General features: G+C 47.8%; 2 protein-coding genes across 5 annotated transcripts; both read left to right on the top strand.

Annotated features, from left to right (window-relative positions):
* Window positions 1-2,176: 2,176 nt before the first annotated feature.
* plin3 (perilipin 3) lies at window positions 2,177-11,132 on the top strand. 3 transcript variants are annotated; one of them, XM_030373465.1, is made up of 8 exons: window positions 2,177-2,278; window positions 4,174-4,269; window positions 4,546-4,741; window positions 5,133-5,215; window positions 5,877-6,141; window positions 8,123-8,454; window positions 9,168-9,383; window positions 10,727-11,132. In XM_030373465.1, the coding sequence occupies exons 2-8, from the start codon at window positions 4,204-4,206 to the stop codon at window positions 10,862-10,864; spliced, it is 1,296 nt and encodes a 431-aa protein (XP_030229325.1). In that variant the 5' UTR covers window positions 2,177-2,278; window positions 4,174-4,203; the 3' UTR covers window positions 10,865-11,132. The 3 variants fall into 3 exon arrangements, with proteins under 3 accessions (XP_030229325.1, XP_030229324.1, XP_030229323.1); XM_030373464.1 differs by having other exon boundaries at window positions 8,123-8,493; XM_030373463.1 differs by having other exon boundaries at window positions 8,123-8,517.
* Window positions 11,133-11,531: 399 nt separating this feature from the next.
* zgc:77486 (zf-A20 domain-containing protein) lies at window positions 11,532-19,567 on the top strand. 2 transcript variants are annotated; one of them, XM_030373467.1, is made up of 6 exons: window positions 11,532-11,674; window positions 12,673-12,877; window positions 13,192-13,303; window positions 14,028-14,158; window positions 14,479-14,586; window positions 15,413-19,567. In XM_030373467.1, the coding sequence occupies exons 2-6, from the start codon at window positions 12,718-12,720 to the stop codon at window positions 15,559-15,561; spliced, it is 660 nt and encodes a 219-aa protein (XP_030229327.1). In that variant the 5' UTR covers window positions 11,532-11,674; window positions 12,673-12,717; the 3' UTR covers window positions 15,562-19,567. The 2 variants fall into 2 exon arrangements, with proteins under 2 accessions (XP_030229327.1, XP_030229328.1); XM_030373468.1 differs by having other exon boundaries at window positions 11,546-11,674; window positions 12,678-12,877.
* Window positions 19,568-20,477: the final 910 nt, after the last annotated feature.

The following is a 20,477-nucleotide window of genomic DNA, read 5'->3' as shown; positions in this document are numbered from 1 at the left end:
GTGGTTTTCATTAGGGGCGTAATGGTAGCGCTGTGTTTTTCTTTCTTCTGTTGACGGAGACCACTTCCTGTTAACCATTGGCTTTGATGATGATGATGATGATGATGATGATGGATGTCGTAGAAGTGATTAATCTTCCGAACAGAGGAAGTTACAGTAGGCTGCGGCTGGGTTCCGACCCCTTTGAAGATTCATGGCTGCCTTTCCGTTTGGTTCCATGTTGCTAGTATACCTACAATGTGAGATAATAATGCGGAATAGATCCAGGGTCTCTCAGGGTCTTTGGTTCCGTTCTACGATCCAACATGCTCTGGTAGCACACGCGTTTATTGTCTTTCACTTTTTATCTATACATGGCCCAAATGATCTGATTGGCAAAGTTTGTGTAGACTCTATGGATCATAGAAGAGTGTGTTCCTATTCAAACCCTGAATGTCGAATGCCCGGAAGGGCTTACGAACATGCCAATTAAGTGGGCCTGCCGTTAATTTAGTTTCCTTAGGCAAGAGAGGAATGGAGAGAGGGAGAGAGAGAGAGAGAGAGAGAGAGAGAGGGACCGAGATGAGGAGAGAATTAAAATACAGATTTATTCAGCGTTGCTTAAATTCAGTCCTTTCGAAGAGATGAGGGAGAGAGAGGAGGAGGAGAGAATTAAAACACAGATTTCTTTAGTATTTCTTAAGCAAATTTCTTTCCTGTTATCTGCTGATCTGCAATTACTCAATATCCAGAACAATTTGGCTCCAATCAGCTGATCTAGTGGAGCACAGTGGAGTTAAGCAGGAACAAATGACGGCCTTTGGGGGACATTTACCTCTTAATTTGTGAAATGAAGAGCTTGATGCGTGTGTGAGTGTGTGTCTGTGAGTGTTATAATGTGTTTGTGTGTCTGTTTGTGCATGTGTGTATGTGTGTGTGTGTGTGTGTGTGTGTGTGTTCGTTTGCATTTGTATTTGTTAGTGTGTGTGTGTGTGTGTGTGTGTGTGTGTGTGTGTGTGTGTGTGTGTGTGTGTGTGTGTGTGTGTGTGTGTGTGTTTGTGTGTGTTTGTTTGCATTTGTATTTGTTAGTGTGTGTGTGTGTGTGTGTGTGTGTGTGTGTGTGTGTGTGTGTGTGTGTGTGTGTGTGTGTGTGTGTGTGTGTGTGTGTGTGTGTGCGTGTGTGTTTATATGTGAGTGTGTTCGTTTGCATTTTTATTTGTTAGTGTGTGTGTGTGTGTGTGTGTGTGTGTGTGTGTGTGTGTGTGTGTGTGTGTGTGTGTGTGTGTGTGTGTGTGTGTGTGTGTGTGTGTGTGTGTGTGTGTGTGTGTGTGTGTGAGAGTAACAGCAGCACACTCCTGTGTCCCTGTACGGGGAGAGCTTTCAGGGTTCTTGTTAGATGCTGATAAACAGAGTGTGACCGTGCTGCACTCCTTTCAAACTATATCAAAAGGCAGAATCCACTGTGATGTACTTTCTAATTCAAATGCTGAAATAAGAAATGATTGCTTCATGTTCACTGGCGCCTAGTGGCTAAAACAAAGAGGCCCCATAATGAAACTGAGAAGGCTTCTATAATGAAAATCTCTTACTAATGAAATGAAGGGGTTGAGGGAAATAGCCTCTTCAACTCCAGTAATAGCATCTTATTGTCAGAGATGGGTATATGGTAGGCTACATTCTAAGGTTAGCCCAGTCTTACATATACTTGCATGAAGCTTGTATCTTGTGAGTTGCATTTTGACATAGAAATAGTTTTTTTTCAGGCTAAAGTCAATACGCTCTGAGTTTAGTATATTTTCTATGTGTAGAATATGGCCCTTATGAACGTCACCTTAGCAACACTGCATGGACGGAACAGCAGAAATAATGACTGTGGAGAACGACTGCCCCCTCAAGGTACAATCCATCAATTGCAGTAAAAATGTCTTCCTGCTCATTTCTAACACAGTTCTCCAGTGTTACGGATATTGTTCATGGTGGTTTAGTATGTCGTTTGGTCCATTGCCATCGCAACACAAGGCCTTCGTCTGTTTCTACTGAATGATCTCTTCTGGAGTCCAGAGATGTTGCACAAGCAGTGTTCCAGTAATAGCTGCTACTACTATTAGTTTCGTTTCTGTCTTCTGTGACATGATTGGTTGTTTCACTAAGTCCTATTCCGCCTTTCCCTTGACACAATGTTGCACAATTCTGATTTTGATAGGCGCCCTGGCTGGAGACTGAACTCTCAATTGAGTATCGAACGCAGGTCAGGAGACGACATCGAGCGAACGAAGTGTCCCTGAAGTTATTCCAACAGGTCTGAGAAAAGTTTTTATACCTGATCTTACATTTCTCTGATTTTGACTCACCAGACACACGCAGGTTTATACGCGGTCCACATGCTTCAAACGCGTTAGATTGTGTGAATCATATCTTTTAGTAATGCGACGAAGTGCCTTGACAGTTGGCGACAATGATCAGTTATGAAGTTTAATCGTTTTTTAAATTTTGCGAGTGAATTTTGTATCTGGGGTAAAGTTCACTAATCTGACATGGGAGTGAGCTTTGGATTTGTAGAATGTTTGAAATGTGGCCCACTTTAGAGCTACAATAGGTTAAAACATTATTAACCCGTTGGATCACGGTTGTGTTTAAATATAGTCTCTTTACATTGATTTATTTTCATTTTTCTTTCGCTCTCTCTTATACTTGTTATTTCTTTCCTGGAGTGACTATAATGATATCTATCTATAATACTGTAATAATGCCTCAGCTGATGAGACTCGGCCCTATGTGTCCCAAAGGGGTCATTGACACTGGAAATAGACCAGCTGGATGATGCTGCGTTTGACACTTTCCTACATAGATTTAAATCCGCCTTACACAGTTTAAGTTTTGATGATTGAAAGTACAAGATCACTTAAGGGTAAAGTTATCATGTGATTCTGTGACTATTATCTCTAATTTAATTAATCATAAATGTAACGTTGTCTCTGTAACCGCTATCTCCCTTAACATCCTCTTGGACTTTGTTCTTGAGCTGTAAATAACCCAAGTGATATATAATATTTGTGTTGCTTATAAAAAAACATTATAATTATCTAATCAATTCAGCTGCTTAACTATTAGTTCGGCCAAAACAGCATAGCCTATTGATCAAAACACTTATTTATGTTCTAAGCTCAGTTATCTTTTATGTAGGACGTTTAAACCCTGAATAAATGAACCACCCAAAAGTATGATCACAACTAGATTTGAACTTCAATACCAATAGTGTAGCGTCACGGTTTATAAGTCATGTGTTTCATAGGTCAATTGAAATGAAGCAATGGGCAATGATGACACAGAGGCAGTGAATGTGTTTCCCAACAAAGACCCCGTTTGTGTAGGACTCAGTCGAAGTGAATCAGCTTTGGCGTGGTTGGTTTACAATTCTTCTCTGAATGTGTCCTGCCTGGGCTTGCACTGCTACCGACAATGATCAATAGATGGCGCTGTGAAGGCAAATACATCGCCTCAGACAACCCAGATGAGCTGATGTCTTCATTCATCTTTAGCTATGGACATCTGGATTATTAATAGTTAGTCTGCGCACTTTGACTTTGGGGATTCTTTAGGAGTTTGGTCTATCTCTAGTGTGGTGTCTGGGCTTTAAGCTGTGTGCCAGGCTTCAGAAGACATAACTCAGACTGCAGCTCTGCCACCTTCTGTCCTGCTGCACAACTCCCACCGCTCCCACGCCCCTTATCGTGATGCATAGTGTGGGAAAATAAATGGGATAACAAATTGCTAAATAAATGTACTACATTACCATATCTAAGTATATTGACGACGTGTGAAAGCACTTTTTCCCCCATTGGAAAGAACATCAGAAACAGCCTTTCTATATTTCCGTTCGATGCTATCACCACCGACCAGTAATACCATTAATGTATTTTACATGCTTTCCTTTTGAAATACATTGTATACTAAGGTGGGTAAAGTAGATGGTAGAGACGTAACGTACCTGAACTGCAGTACGTATCTGAATCCGAACTCAACCAGACACTACATGGAGTATTGCAGTCTTGTATATAGGGCAACATTTCTTCTTGGATCTTAATATCCATGCAAAATGTGGTGTGTGTTTGTGTGTGTGTGCGTATGTGTGTGTGTGTGTGTGTGTGTGTGTGTGTGTGTGTGTGCGTGTGCGTGTGTGTTTTCTTCTATTAGTGATTGAAAGCCAGCACAGCAGCAGCCACGATGGCAGACAGCGGGAAGGCTAATGAGGTCGGAACTGAAGCTGCACAGCCAGCTAATGCAGAGCAGGTAGGCTGGCAGCAGAGTGCCTTCAACGTGGTTCATCTCAACAGCCCCGTACCGGGTTCTAGGGATCTCGTTTCATATCCCCACACTGTAAGCCCAACCTGTACACAAACAGACCCATGACTCAGTGATAGTGTGTGTGTGTGTGTGTGTGTGTGTGTGTGTGTGTGTGCGTGCGTGCGTGCGTGCGTGCGTGCGCGCGTGCGTGTGTGTGTGCGTGCGTGTGTGCGTGTGTGTGTGTGTGTGCGTGTGTGTGTGCGTACGTGTGTGCGTGTGCAGGGCCTGGTGTCCAGAGTGAGCAACCTGCCGCTGGTCAGCTCGGCGTGCGGCGCCGTGTCCAGCGCCTACACCTCCACCAAGGACAGCGTGCCCCTGCTGAAGGGGGTGATGGACGTGGCGGAGACGGGGGTGCGGACCCTGGGAGCCGCCGCCTCCACGGGCTCCAAGCCGCTGCTGGACATGCTGGAGCCACAGAGTACGTCTTCACACGTGACACACATGTCAGCAGAGCAATGCCAACAATGTTATGAAGCTTATTTAAAAGTGAATTCCTATCGTAGTGATCCTAGGAGGACGATGATGATAATAACAATGTATAAGGGGTCTATAATAAAGGCTCAAAAATAAGGAATTTATTCTACTTTTTTTCTAACTTGTTCCAGCAGTTAAGAAATGGACGACTTTTGTGTTTCCTCAAATCAAATGTAGTCTAACCCTAGTCGAACATGTAACGTGTGCACGTGCTGCGTACGTGTGGGTTCTCCAGACACACCTCTAACGTGCGCGTGCGCTGCCTATGCGTGTGTGTTCTCCAGTCAGTTCTCTAACGTGCGCGTGCGCTGCCTTTGCGTGTGTGTCTTCTCCAGTCACGGCGGTGAGTGACTATGCCCTGATGGGTCTGGACAAGATGGAGGCGACGCTGCCCATCCTCCAGCAGCCGGCGGACAAGGTCAGCCCCAGCGCCGATTTACGGTTCCTCATAAAGACGCACATAAAGAAGTCAAGCCGCCACCAGAGCCGGCGTCGTTTCTCAAGCTCTTCATTTAAAGAAACGCGTCGCGAGGCAGGCGGCAGGTCTTCACAACTATTCAGTTTCTTTTTTTATTGTCGTGGTTTCATCAATTCCTAGGATTTTAGAAGATTGGATTGGCTCCGTTTCACCGTAAAATCATCCTGTGCATTGACTTAACACTTCCATTCATGTTTTTATTCTTTAAACAAAAAAATGTGCTCTCATATTTTATGTGATTATGATTGTAGTGATTTCTTCCATATCCTAGTAGTCCATTATAAACAGTTTTAAATCCTCGAAGTGAAACCCCTTTGGTATGGAAGCCTTGTTCTTCCTAGTGTGTGAACCTTCACAACTTCTAATGTGTCTCGTTTTCATGGATCCAACCCTTCGAGATGAGATCACCAATAAACCCGACCATAACACACCAATAACAATAAACCCGACAATAAACACCCAAAACCATTGGTCAATAATTTACCCATAAATGTACACTAACACTTCACCGCCCTATATTGTGTGTACATTAACACAACTAATGTACAACCAGCCCCTCAAAGCGTGCTCTAATCCGGGCCTTGTCGTGTGTGGTGCCCAGCTGGTGTCGGACACGGTGGGCCGGGTGTACCAGTCGGTGACGGGGGCCAGGGATGCGGTGACGGGGGCCAGAGACGCGGTGACGGGGGCCGTGATGGGAGCGGTGATGGGCGGCGTGGAGCTCACCAAGGCGGCCGTCAGCGGGGGGGTCAGCACGGTCATGAGCAGCCGCCTGGGCCAGATGGCCAGCAGCGGGGTGGGCCTGGCCCTCAGCCGCTCGGAGACCTGGGTGGAGCAGAACCTCCCGCTCAGCGAGAGGGAGCTGGGTGAGTGGAACCTCCCCCTCCTCCCCCACCTCCCCCTCCTCCCCCTTAGTGAGAGGGTGCTGGGTGAGTAGAACCTCCCCCTCCTCCCCCTTAGTGAGAGGGAGCTGGGTGAGTGGAACCTCCCCCTCCTCCCCCACCTCCCCCTCCTCTCCCTTAGTGAGAGGGTGCTGGGTGAGTAGAACCTCCCCCTCCTCCCCCTTAGTGAGAGGGAGCTGGGTCAGTAGAACCTCCCCCTCCTCCCCCTCCTCCCCCTCCTCCCTCTCCTCCCTCTCCTCCCCCTCACCCAGTGGGAGCTGGGTCAGTAGCCCCTCCTCCTCCCCCCCCCCTCACACAGTGGGAGCTGGGTCAGTAGAACCTCCCCCTCCTCCCCCTCCTCCTCCTCCTCCCTCTCCCTCTCCTCCCCCTCCTCCCCCCCCCCCCCCCCCCCCTCACCCAGTGGGAGCTCGGTCAGTAGAACCTCCCCCTCCCCCCCCTCACCCAGAGGGAGCTGGGTCAGTAGAAACTCCCCCTCCTCCCCCCCCTCCCTCCCCTCCCCCTCCTCCCTCTCCTCCCCCTCACCCAGTGGGAGCTGGGTCAGTAGAACCTCCCCCTCCTCCCCCTCCTCCCCCCCCCCTCACTCTCCTCCCCCTCCTCCCCCTCCTCCCTCTCCTCCCTCTCCTCCCCCTCCCCCAGAGGGAGCTGGTTCAGTAGAACCTCCTCCTCCTCCTCCCTCTCCTCCCCCTCCCCTTCACCCAGTGGGAGCTGGGTCAGTAGAACCTCCCCCTCCTCCCCCTCCTCCCCCCCCTCACTCTCCTCCCCCTCCTCCCCCTCCTCCCTCTCCTCCCTCTCCTCCCCCTCCCCCAGAGGGAGCTGGTTCAGTAGAACCTCCTCCTCCTCCTCCCTCTCCTCCCCCTCCCCTTCACCCAGAGGGAGCTGGGTCAGTAGAACCTCCTCCTCCTCCTCCTCCCCCTCCTCCCCCTCCTCCCCCTCCTCCCTCTCCTCCTCAACAGCAGTGGAACGAGGCCGGCTCATCAAAGGCTTTCGTCGCTTAGTCGTCACCAAACAATTAATTGGTTTTAAGGAGTCTGATAATCATAGAAGGATGAATCATGGAAGGAAGTTTGATGTTTCAACTTCTCATTAAGGTCTTTCAAAATATTATTTATTATAAAGCAGATTCTTTAATCAAGTACAATTATTTAGAAGCATGTATTTGCCACCTAAGAAGAAAGTAGCACATTTAATTGCATAAGATCAACTTAAATATGAATAGAAACATTTATACTTTTACACTTAGATTAGATCATTCTGAATCGTTTAGAAAATAACGTAATTCCCCTCAGCCTCACACTGTCTGGCTCTTGTGTTCAGAGCCCATGACATTGATGAACAAGTGAATGGCGAAGGCTATTCATAGCTGCTGAATGCAGTACCTCATAGTAAACACCCGTGCTGTTCCTTTGGCCAGAGAACACACTTCGGCTTCCAGCACTAGCAGCTTTGACACCTGTTTCAGTCACGCCACGTTATCACTTTGACCCACTGTCTTTCTTTATGCTCACAAAAACCGACATGTGAATATTTATAACGCTGTGTTTAGACACCGCAGAAACACAGTTTATGTAGTAAGTTATCATCAGAAGTATGTGTAATTACTTTTCTCTGTTAAGGGACCAGAAATTGCCAAACGTTGTAGGAAAATATATTGTTGTTACCTCCATAAAACAAAACCAAACTGAATTTCCAATTTCCATTATCCTCCCGTTGGGGATGGCAGTAAATACCTGCAGTGGATCAATGCAGTCCTCGACTCTAATTTAAGTGTGTGTGTGTGTTTGTGTGTGTATGTGTGTGTGTGTGTGTGTGTGTGTGTGTGTGTGTGTGTGTGTGTGTGTGTCTGTGTGTGTGTGTGTGTGTGTGTGTGTGTGTGTGTGTGTGTGTGTGTGTGTGTGTGTGTGTGTGTGCGCGTGCGTACCCCGTCTCCCCCGTCCCCCCTCCTCAGCCGCCCTGGCCGAGCCGGCGCCGGGTGCGGTCTCCGCAGGCGTGACTCCACCCGCCGCCGCCGCGAGCTACTTCGTCCGTCTGGGCGCCCTGTCCACGGCGGTGCGGGAGCGCGCCATGGAGCACTCGCTGAGCCGGGCGCGCCGGGCCCGCGACGCCACCTACGCCACGGCCACGCAGATCACCAGCACCCTGGACCTCCTGGAGGGGGCCCGCAGCACCCTGGGGACGGCCGGGCTGCAGGTGGCCGGGGCCCCCGAGCAGCTGCTGCAGCGGCTGAAGGAGTGGAAGGACGGGCAGCCGGCGCCGGGCCCGGGGGGGGCGGAGGTGGAGGTGGGGGCCCAGGTGGAGGCTGGAGGAGAAGGCAGAGAGGTTGGCGTCCTAGGCCCGGAGAGAGTATGCATGCACTATATACTGTATGTTAAGAAATGATACGTAGCATTGCAATAAGCAGCCAACAGTCGATGTGACTGACTGAAAGGTGTTTTTAATTTATTATTATTTTACCAGCGCTTTTCATTCATGATCTGAGCATTTCTCTAGGTCAGGAGGGAAAAGGGAAATATCAAACAAATGTATTGGGATGGATGACACACACACACAGACACAGACACATACACACACACACACACACACACACACACACACACACACACACACACACACAACACACACACAACACACACACACAACACACACACACAGCCATAGACACACACACCCACACACACACACACACACACAACACACACACACAAACACCCCCACCACACAACACACACACACAGACACACACACACACACACACACACACACACAAACACACACACACACACACACACACACACACACACACACACAGACACACACACACACACACACACACACACACACACACACACACACACACACACACACACAGACACACACACACACACACACACACACACACATACACACACACACACACACACACACACACACACACGCAAAACACACACAAATTACAAACTCACTGTGTCTGTTCCCCGTTAACGCCCCGGCAGCTGGAGGGCCGGGCGTTGGCCATGGTGCACGGCCTCACCGACCAGCTGCAGGCGGCGTGCTCCGGGGTGGTGTCCAGCGCCCAGGGCCTCCCCGCCAACATCCAGGCCCAGCTGGACAGCGCGCGGCAGTCGGCCGCAGACCTGCGCTCCTCGCTGGGCAGCAGCAGCACGCTGACGCCCCTCCTGCTGGAGCAGTGCCGCAGCAACCTGACCAAGGTACACACCGACACACCGCTGAGGGCCTAGGGCTTTGACTCCGAACTTCGTTATTCAAATATAATTCAAATATCAAAAAATAAATCAAAATTCGAACGAATATTAGGCAGCCCTTAATATTGGAACCAGGCCAAGAGGGAGAGACGTCGGAGAACCCCACGCAGTCTATTCATAATATTGTAACGACTGCGGAAGAGGCAGTGAATGAAGTATTGATTAGACCGCGATTTATTAGAAACCTAATAAACCGTTGGAACACGCAAGAGCGGTAACCATAGCAACGCCGGTAAACAAACCTTGCGAAGCCCAATCCAGGTCTTAATAAAGGCATTTAATGGTCAAAATATTATTAATAAATATTCGAATATATTAGAATATTAATATTAATAAACAAACAAACTTCAAATAAGATTTTTGGGCAAAAGTCAAAGCCCTATTACACACGTTGAGGAAAACAGGAACTCCGGGGCGCCCCAGTGGCTCACCGGGTAGAGCGCGGATCCATTAAGGCCCCGTCCTGACCGTAGCGACCCGGGTTCGATTCCTGCCCGTTGTCCTTTACTGCGTGTTTCCCTCTGTCTCCCCCTCCTTCCTGTCTGTCTCACTCTATCATAAAAAAGCATAAAAATACAAATATAAAACCAGAAGAAGAAAAACACAAACTCTGTTTGATTTATCAGCGCAATCAGGGGGTTGTGCAGGGGTGAGTTGGAATAAACACAAGCCTCTCAGGCAGGGAGGGGGCAACACAGCGCAGTGTGAGACAGGATTTGGAAGTCGTAAGATGGATCACCAGTCGGGTTGATACATTAAGCTTGTAGAATAGAATAGAGCTTTATCAGCCCCAAGGGGGAACTTGTTGTGCACATCCAAAGGGTCTGCAGCCATAGTGCAAAACAGTGCAATAAAACAACATAAGTGTACATTAAGTGCCTTCAAAACACATAACGACCCACACAACAACCTATTAGACGCACATAACACACAGAGTGCTCATATTGCTATTTACCATTGATGTATCTATGCTAAAGGACTTTTCCTGAATATGTATTCGATTCATGGTGTCCGTGAGCAGTCAGGCATTCTTCACAAAGCTCCCACAAACGTGACACCCACCACGACATCCACGGACCACTAGAGCAAGCACTTCAGCTGCCACGCAAGTGGCCTCGGTTTACTCGGATGGATGCACCTGGCGTTTCTCCGTAGTAGTAATCCGATAAAGTGTGTCAATCGATCCTTGTTATCGATCCTAGGCCCCTTCTCCTTGTTATCAAATACTTAAAAGCACGCGACGACGACGACGACGATGATAATGAGGTTGAAACGGGCTTTGCTTTCAGGTGCAGCAGTCTGTGGACGGGGTCATGGACTATCTCATCCACAACACCCCCCTCAACTGGCTGGTGGGACCGTTCGCACCGCAGATCACCGAGAAGGAGGCAGCGGGGGCGGAGCAGAAGCCCAGTGTTCAGCCGTGACCTGGTGGGGCTGTGGGGGGGGGCTAGACTCGTGATTAGGGGGACTTACTGCACTGCTTTACCGTCATTTGATTATTATCGTCTCTGCATAGGTTTTTAGATTGCCTTTGTTATGGAAGAACATTTTATTTACAATATTAAAAAATGTATGATATTGCCAATAATGCTATTATATGTTTGTATACATTGCAATTCTCTTATAAGAATATAACAATATGAGATAGTGTGCTTTTGATATGCATGCTGCTAAATAAACATCCTCAATGTATTTGTGTGCATTCTTCTTTTGTAAAATGATGACCATAAAAGTGTCACCTTGTAAACATGCACAGGCCAGCTTTCATCCTTCATGTCCCGGTTGGTCTCAGTTCATGTCTCCTCAAGGAACTCAATGAAGGAGACGGGAGGCGACTCATACAGTATTACACTGCACTTCCCACGACGCGACGAGCCATTGTCAGGCTTGACTTTTCAGTGTATGTTCTAAATTACTATTTTAGTTTAGTTTGTGATGACAATTCCCATGGCATACCATGTTGATATAAAGACAAAATAATCGCCATTTGTATATGTTTGGTTAAAGTCCCTATATGGTTGGTACATACATACATATGTATGTTGTTTTTATGGTTAAAACAGGTTTAAGTCCTTCAACCCTCTGAAGAAGTGATAAATTGTTGCTGGGGGTGACGTCATGGTCGCTGCTGTCTGATGTCGGGAGGCTGCGCTGGGGAGGCCGCGCGCACCGGAGGGGACCGGGCACACTCGTAGACTCAGGTCGTCCGCACCGCTCGGCTCGGTCGATAACAGGTACGTCTTTATCCCGGTTACATGTGGTGAATTTATATGGTGGAACGGCACCAGTACCGGGTCACCCTGGGAGATGCGCACTGTTTTTCGGCTAGCTTCTAATGCTAGCCTGCTAGCTGTTGGCTATCCAACACAATGATCCAGTTTTGATCCAAATAATCCAAAGCGTTGCTGCTGATTTCCACGGAGGATGGCTTTATTCGACTTTTTCTTTGCGATACATTGAGATATTACTATTTCTGGGTTATGTTATTGTTGTATTGGGGTTTAAATGGCATGTACAACACATCGGACAGCTAGCCTGTCGGGCTAATGTCGACAGCGTTGGGCTTTGAGCGATACAAGCACAACACGCCATGGTTGTGTCGGCCGCTGCCTGAACACTAAAAGTGTTTCCACTCGGCCCCCGGTCCTATTGTTGTTCTCCTGTCAGCCCTGAAAGAAACACGAAGCTATGGGATTTATTGGGATGATTTGATAGGTGTTGTGTACGTGAGTCCGTGGGCCTAGTTGTCATCCTTTTCTCAATGAATGTTGCTTATCCTGATCCAAACACCACTGATACACGTCATATTCTGAATCCGACCAGAACACACTTCTGCCAGAGAGCCAGGGGGTCACCGCTATAGTAACGCGCTGTATTGTCACGGACCCCTTGTTGTTCACGCTCCCTTGTAGAGTTTCTGCCTTGTTGGCTTGACAGTCGAATGACGACCTGTTTAAAGTCCCCCAGGGCATATAGCAGTTGTTTGTGTTCTTTGTGAAATGTTGTTTACGATTGATCCTTTTTTTTTTCCGATTAAGTTTGTTGACACTAAGGTTTTATTCAAATGATGATGATTTTTTTTTTTTATCCCAGCCAAGTAGATAAATTGGATTTATCATCTAATTTGAATCCGGTCCTTTCCCATAACTCTACTTTATATCTTCCAAGCGTACCCCAAGATGTAGTTCCAGTCTCTGAACTATATCGACTAACTTTTACAACCCTGTTTTAGGGCAGATCCTCTCCCATCCCCCTTACCCCTTTTCTTTCAGAGAGTATGGCACAGGAGACCAATCAAACGCAAGTGCCAATGCTTTGCACGATGGGATGTGGTTTCTATGGTAACCCCCGCACCAATGGCATGTGCTCTGTCTGCTACAAGGAACACCTGCAGAGACAACAGGGAGGGGGGCGGTCAAGCCCCCCGGGAGAAAAAGGTACGAGGGTGATGGAGGGGTACCCCCATGAGGAAAGGGGGGCACATATGGGAGGGGGGGTAACCTTTTGAGTGGCGAAGTGGCTATTTCCCTGGTATTGTCCAAGGCTTGGCAGGAAGGTCAAACCACTGAAAGGGGCGGTCCGCCACAACCACAGATATTTTATTTGTTGTGGCAGACGTATATAGGCCATGGGTGGCATGTGTGTGACATAAGTCAATACACGCCGATGCATAGTGTGAGCTGCAGGCTGGGTGTCGGCGCGCTGCGCGGTGTCGATAGTGAGTGTCTGTTCCGTCTCATCCTCCTCCCAGCTGCTGTCTCACCTCTGGGCTCCCCGGGGGCCGCCGGTGCGTCTGTGGAGGGCGCCGCCTCGGAACCCTGCGGAGAGGAGGTGGGAACGCCCCCGGAGGAGAGAACGCCCAGGTACTGACACACACACACACACACACACACACACACACACACACACACACACACACACACACACACACACACACACACACACACACACACACACACACACACACACACAGACACACACACACAGACACTCAATCACTCTGTGTCTGGTGGTTTGTTTTAAGCGCTTCAAACGATACCCGTGCAATTCATTATCACAACGTTGAACTTGAAAGACGTTATCGTGATGACCCAAAGTCGTCGCGAGGATTAACGACCGAAGACGAGTGCGGCGTTATCACGGAGATAGATTGAACCGGGTTCGTCATGTTCTCAAATGAACCGCATCTGTGGCCTTCCGTTGACGAAACTAAGACTCAAACATTTGCATTTTGTATTGGTTTCATTCTCAGTCCCTTCTGTTAATTCTCCCTCTTCTATACTGAAGGATGAAGCCCTAATTTAATTAAACCAGGGGGGCTCTCTGAGCGTCGAAGGGTCTTTCAGAGGACGTCCCTGCGACGCATCATAATGTAGTTACAGCGTGAGGCGCGCTGGCGTGTGTGGAGCAACCCTGAACCGAGGGGAGGAAACCAGATCTCATTTCTGATCGTCAAATTGAAAATCAAATTGGCGGGGGGAAAGCAGCCAATTGTCAGACGTGCAGGACACACGCGACAGGCCCATTGGCCCGGTGCATTCTGTCCCCAAACTAGTTTCACTCGATGTCTTGACCTTTTTTCTTCAGTCCCAGTTCGCCCAGCCCAGTGACCCAGCAGATGACCGCCATGAGCATCTCCCAAGACACGGCCGCAACCGTAGACTCGGACCGGGCCGAGGCTGACGAAGACGAAGAGGAGGGCACATCCAAAAACACAGGTGAGACCCCAAGGCGGTGCGGTGACCTATGCGTAGCGCTTCACCGCAGTACAGTCCGGTGGTGTGGGGCTCGCTCTGACCTTCTCAGCCGACTCGTTCTCCCACCCTGACTGTCTGCGAGACGTTCTCTCGCCCTCCCCTGGTCCTCTCCATGGGTACGTTGATGCACTGTTGAAACTTAAGCCAATTAGTGTGTGTGTGTCGTCCCCCCCCCCCCCCCCTTACTGACTACAGATGTTGCTGTTGCTGAGGGATTTGACAGATTGCACGTGCCTCGGTCAATATGCCCCGTGTGTGTGTGTGTGTTTTTATTGTCTCAGGGCCCCAGGGGGAAGCAGCACAGACCTCTTCTGACGGCGACCAGACCCCCGATAAAAACAAGAAAAAGAACCGCTGTTTCTCCTGCCGGAAGAAAGTGGGCCTTACTGGTGAGGAAGGAAAGGGCCTTAAAGGAATGCAGCACGCACACACGCACACAGAGCCGTCGGCTCAGTCGGGGTTCAAAGGTTTATGGGTCACCAGAGCTGCCTAATGAGGTTCTGCTTCTCTCCCCCCCCCACACTGTTAAAGCCCTTATCTCTTTGTAATGCAGAGGCTTAATGCAACATTCAAAAAAATGTTGTCCTAATTTCTAAATCAATGCAGCACATTAATATACTTATCTGTTTTTAACGGCTATCATTTTTGGTTTATTTGATTTGATATGTGTAAAAAAGGAGGTTGATAGAAATTAAATAACCTTTGCTCTTACCCATTTGGCCAAGACAGCTTCTGTAACAATCAACATTGATGTGTATTTTTTTAAGCATGAATTTTGTCACATGGCAACCTCAACAAAGTGTGAATGTCAGGCACTAATTATAAAGGGGTGGCCACAGTTTTGCGATATATAAATGCACTCCATTCAGCATTGCATTGAAAAGCACCAGTTCCACATTGAGTGCAATGATTGCACTCTGAATAGAGGGACTTTGGACCTGAGAGTAACATACTGCAGTCCTGTGGCGCATTTCACAGTGTACTGACACACACACACACACACACACACACACACACACACACACACACACACACACACACACACACACACACACACACACACACACACACACACACACACACACACACACACACACACACACACACACAGTGTGAGATGCTTTGTGTTGGCGTGCAGGGCTCCATGTAACTGGAGTGACGATGGGGGCTTCTGTATTGGACTGACTCCGGCCCTCTCCCGGCTCCCCCCTGCAGGTTTCGACTGCCGCTGCGGGAACCTGTTCTGCGCCATCCACCGCTACTCCGACAAACACGACTGTCCCTACGACTACCGGGGCGCCGCCGCCGCCCGCATCCGCAAGGAGAACCCCATCGTGGTGGCGGAGAAGATCCAGAAGTTATGAGGGGGGGGCGCGCGCCGCGGAGGCCCCTCCTCTTCCTCTTGACCTGCGTGAATAATTGGAACAATGTAGAAACGGACGGCGGGATAAATCCACCCTGACTTGCGAACGGCTTTCCGGGTTCCATGGGAGGGGGGGGGGGGGGGGGGTAGGTGCGGCCCCACCCCTCCCCCTGTAAGCCTCTCTCCCCCTCGCTCTCTCTCTCTCCTCCAGTCACGGTTTGAAACTGAACTTTGTGTGTGTGTGTGTGCGTGTGAAAATGGCGAGTGACCATAACCTAGAGCATGGAGAGAGGGCTGTGGGCGTGGCCTGTGGTCGGCTGTTGCTGAGGTGAAGTGGTGAAACCGGAAGGTGAAGTGAGCCAACGGTTAACCCACACGAGAAGGAGAGACTCGGCTCATTGGTCCAAAGCTAGCAACCTAAGGAACGGACCGGGAGTTCTGCAGGACGCTGTTTTATTCCTCTCAAACATTTTTGGGAGTTCTAATGATTTACTCCCTTTAACGAAAAATAAGCAGATTGATGATTTGGCTGGTTTTATTTTTTATCCAATTTTAGAAGCGTTTTCTTCCCCCTCTCCTCGTGTTGTGCTCACCCAATCGGCGGCTCCTTGGTGTTCAGAGAGCGTTCTTTGAGGAGTTGATTCTACTGATGTGGGGTGCATGAGCAGTCAGAGTGGGCGCAGAGTGGTGGGGGGGGGGGGGGGGGGGCTAGGTCTTTGGGGGCGGGGGGGGCCTTTTACTTCAACCAAGTGATTGATTGATTTATGTACATTTATTTTTTTTCTCCTTTTTTGTTAGATTGAGCGTATGACATCAGAAGATCTATATTAATATATTGTAGTTAGCTTGAATTGTGTGATTGCATTCTATTTATTTTTTTATCGTTTGGTTGGTTTGGGGGGGGGGGGGCATGTGTCGGCAAATCGGTTTCAGGGGTTTGCCATTAACCTTTTCAATTCTATTTAAGTATTCCATCATGATTATGTAACCATTTTACTGAAAAATATACCAGCTCTTGACATATTAAGAGTCGAGTCCAGTTAAGACGTCAGGTCAAAGGTTGTGCAGTTTAGTATCTCGTCATCTTTGGGTTTGGGGAGCGAAACACGACAGGATGAAGTGGCGTTTGAAGATGACAAACGGGTGCCACAGCAGCAGTTTCGTTCCGCGTCTGGGGGGGTGGGCAGGGGGACATTATCCATCCTTTCTAAAGTCCATCTGTGCAGAAGCAGGCCTGCCACGGCATATCCCCCCCCCGCGCGCTCTTGGATTTAGGGGGGGACCGTCTTGTCTGGGTGGAGGCGGGCCCCTCCTCTGATCGGAGGCCCCTTTTTCTTTTCCGTTTTCCCTGGAGTACCACGGAGCTCCCGTTTCCTCTGACCACCAGCAGACCACTAAGACGCGCGGAGCGAGAACCGACTGCCGCTCGCTCCACGGTGACATTCAGACGGCCGCGGCCGGCGGGGGGTCGATTCCGTTGCAATAATAAAGATTTGCTTTGCTGTGCTTAAAAGTCGTGGTCCGATTTCCGGAGAGTCCCCGAAGATCTCCCTCAGCCACTCCCCCCCCGAGAGCCCCCCCGTATGCATGCGTCCGTACGCTGTCATTCGTAGGGGACGGCGTTCTTTTGTACTGGACTGCCGAGTGTGGGAAAAAGAAGTGAGACTGTTTGAAGACACAGCCGTAGCACAAAGCAATGCATGGCTTAAACCGCCGCTATGGTTCACCTTAACTGGACTCTACTAACTTTTGATTTCTTCCCAAATGTAAATACCATATGACTCCTACTCATATAGTATACTTGTATGTAGATTGTTGCCAGAAGACCTTTTTAGGGTGTTGGGATTATGGTAGAAAAAAAACTGTGTATAAAGTGCTTTTCATTAATGCCCAAAAGAGAGTGCCACACAAAGCACTGGTTTTATCGCCCCCGTTGATCGATAGGTTATTCATTTTCCATCTAAAGGTCTGGATAACGGTTGTAGAGAATGTTCCACTCATTGGCTTACCAAGACAAGTGTCACATGCAGGACTGTTTAAAGCGTTGAAATGATCGCCTACTTGAACCTGCACTATGTAACTTTGCAAAGGATCGCTTGTGGCTACACAATTAACTTGCCCCCACCTTGATAGGGGTTATCCCTATGGATAAAAGAATCTGCTAAATGACAGTGTTATCTAAAGATATGGTGAAATAGTGGATCTTTTGAGGAGGTCAAACCCAACGGGAACACGGCTAGACTACTGAGGTTTTCCTGCTGGGCTGTATCACGTGGTGTAGGTCCAAGACCTCCCTGACCAAGTACCACTCTATCAGGCCAATGGTCCAGCCATCCATATGGATGGATGGGATTCTCTTGTGTACCCTCTCACTTAATTGACCCGAGCCCTGCACCGTCTTCATGGCAGGTCTCGTAAAGTGTGTTGAAACAGGCTGCCTATGTGGATGTTAAGGTCAGTCATCGCCACAAGGCTTTAACTGGGTTTTCTTTTGTTTTCAAGTGTTCAGAAGGTTTGGTAATAGCTATCCCGCGATAAGCCCTATGATTCTTTTTCTTAAATAACAAAATTACTAATAGTAGAGAAGCCATGTAGTTGGATTTTTAGGCCAAACTAATGTCAGCGGTAGTTTTTGAGTTCTGCCATTGTCTTTTCCTCCATCATGGCTGTATATCAACAAAAAAGAGTCAATAGATGCAGACAATAGCCACTTGTATGCCTGTTGTAGTCCCCCCCCCCCCTCCCCTCTATGGTGCTGCCGTATAATGTGAATTGCTTCTCCTCCACTATAGAACTACAGGATATCACTCGTTTGTCCGAGCTGTATTTAGTCCTGGCCTGGCTGATCGTAGAATTGGCTTTTGTCACCCAACTATCTTTAAAGTCTTACTGATGGACGGGCCTAAAGGAGCTTAGCGGTTTGGAACACACAGGGTCTGAAATCCAACACCTCGGTCACTTGAAAGAAACAGGAACCAAAAAGCCCCCCAGAACCTTGTTGGGTTTCATTTGTGCTTCAGCTGTAGTGGAACATTGGCTCCTGTACTCTTTGGTTGGCAGTCACAGGATGGTTCTGTGTTGATGCTACATACACAGGCCCGGGCGCTCTGTGATAAGAACCAGCTCTGAAGGGTCCATTCTGAGACTTCTCTAAAAACAATGATAACGTACTACTCCCAGGCGCTGATTGGAGACGGTGTTGCTTGACAGGCCCTTGTCATGCTCAATGAAGGCTTGTAGAGGGGTTCAGAGGGCTGGCGTGTCACAGAAGGATCTGTGCGTTGGCTGCGGATGATTGTTCCGATGCGCGAACCAAGCCGTTGTCAGTTCACACCTTTTCTCATGACTGCTCATATCTTCCTTTTGTATTTATTTATTTGAAAAATGTGAGCGGTTTGAATGTAAACCACCACAATAACCCAGCATTGGAGTGATGTGTCATATTTATCAAACGATACCCCTGGAGATAGAGTTCTGATGATTGGCGGTTTTATTATTATTTTCATTTTTAACCTGAGACAGACATAAGCCAGCTCTAATGTATATTATCTGAGACCGTTTAATCACAGCGGTTTTTCCTCGCTGAGAGAATTTAGCACCAGCAGTTAAGGCAGCCACACTGTAGATATTCTAGGGTTCCTCTTTGATGCGTATACCCATCTCTCTTGAGTTACTTCTGATTTCTCAGTCTCTGCCATTCTAGTCTTGTAGAAAATGTAACATAATCATTGCCTTCATCAGATAGAAGTATGGGTAAGAATTAATACGGGGAGATAGAGTTGTCTGAGTGAATCTTATTACTGCAAAACATGCGTAAGGAACGGTATTAGTTACAGCTCGATTCATTTCTGAAATCTACAATGTTCATAATATTATGTCCTGCAGGAAATGGTTTCCAGTCCCCCAGAAACACCACCAGATATCTTCTTTTGATTTTCTTTCAGAATTTAGGATTGTATGATGTGTAAGAGTACGTAAAACAATAAAATCAAAGTTTATTTTAAAAAGCTGTTCCTTTTTTCTTTTTGGCACAATAATACACATTGAAATGTTGAGTGCATTAATTTCGTTGCAGAACATTTCTCCAATAAGCACTTCTATGAAAATAATTTCAAACAACATTCACTGATTTGCATACGATTGTCTTTCCTTTCTGCTGCACATACTAATCTTTCTGGGCTATTTCCGACTCAGCAAAACACAAGAAGAAATAGCGTCAGACAATGGTCAATTTGCTGCGTGGGTCCCTTTACTACACAAAACAATGTTTATGACCGTATCCCCAGAGGCCATTAAATATAAACGTTGACTAAGTCGAAGTCTTCATTTGGTAAAACACAGCAGCAGTTGTACTGCATTTTCAGTTGTTGAGAAGGCAAAATCGTGGATTTTTCCTGCATTATTATTATTTATATACCTAACTATGTTTGAGACAAAGTATCACTGATTATCACCATCATCCAGGATGGAGGGACCATGCCTGCTGCAACATTCGCCTTCCATAATATTCTGTACAACATTCTGAAACTCTGGCCAATTTACTGTGTCCGAAAAGCATGAAATTAAGTCAGTGGACTTGGAATTAAATTGTAACACGTTGGTTAGAAATATTAGGACACATTAGATGGCTTATAAGGCACAACTTATGCAAAATAAGAAAATGTCAACCAGCAGTAAAACACAATTATCGACTCCTTAATGAGGTTACAATATGTAGGGCAAATGTATATATATTTTTTTACCCATGTGACACTATCCAGTGGGATACAGGATACAGGGTTATTGACCCAAACCCTGGGGTTGGATCCAGGAAGAGAGTTATAGCCGACAATATGTTTCAAGAGTGCGAGTCCTCATCTTTCACCAACGAGGATGAAAGCATAGAGGACTAGGAGCACATGTGAATATTTGTCTGAG

Source organism: Gadus morhua, chromosome 12 (assembly GCF_902167405.1).
Source record: "Gadus morhua chromosome 12, gadMor3.0, whole genome shotgun sequence".
Classification (NCBI taxonomy): domain Eukaryota; kingdom Metazoa; phylum Chordata; class Actinopteri; order Gadiformes; family Gadidae; genus Gadus; species Gadus morhua.
This window is presented reverse-complemented; position numbering and strand designations above follow the sequence as displayed.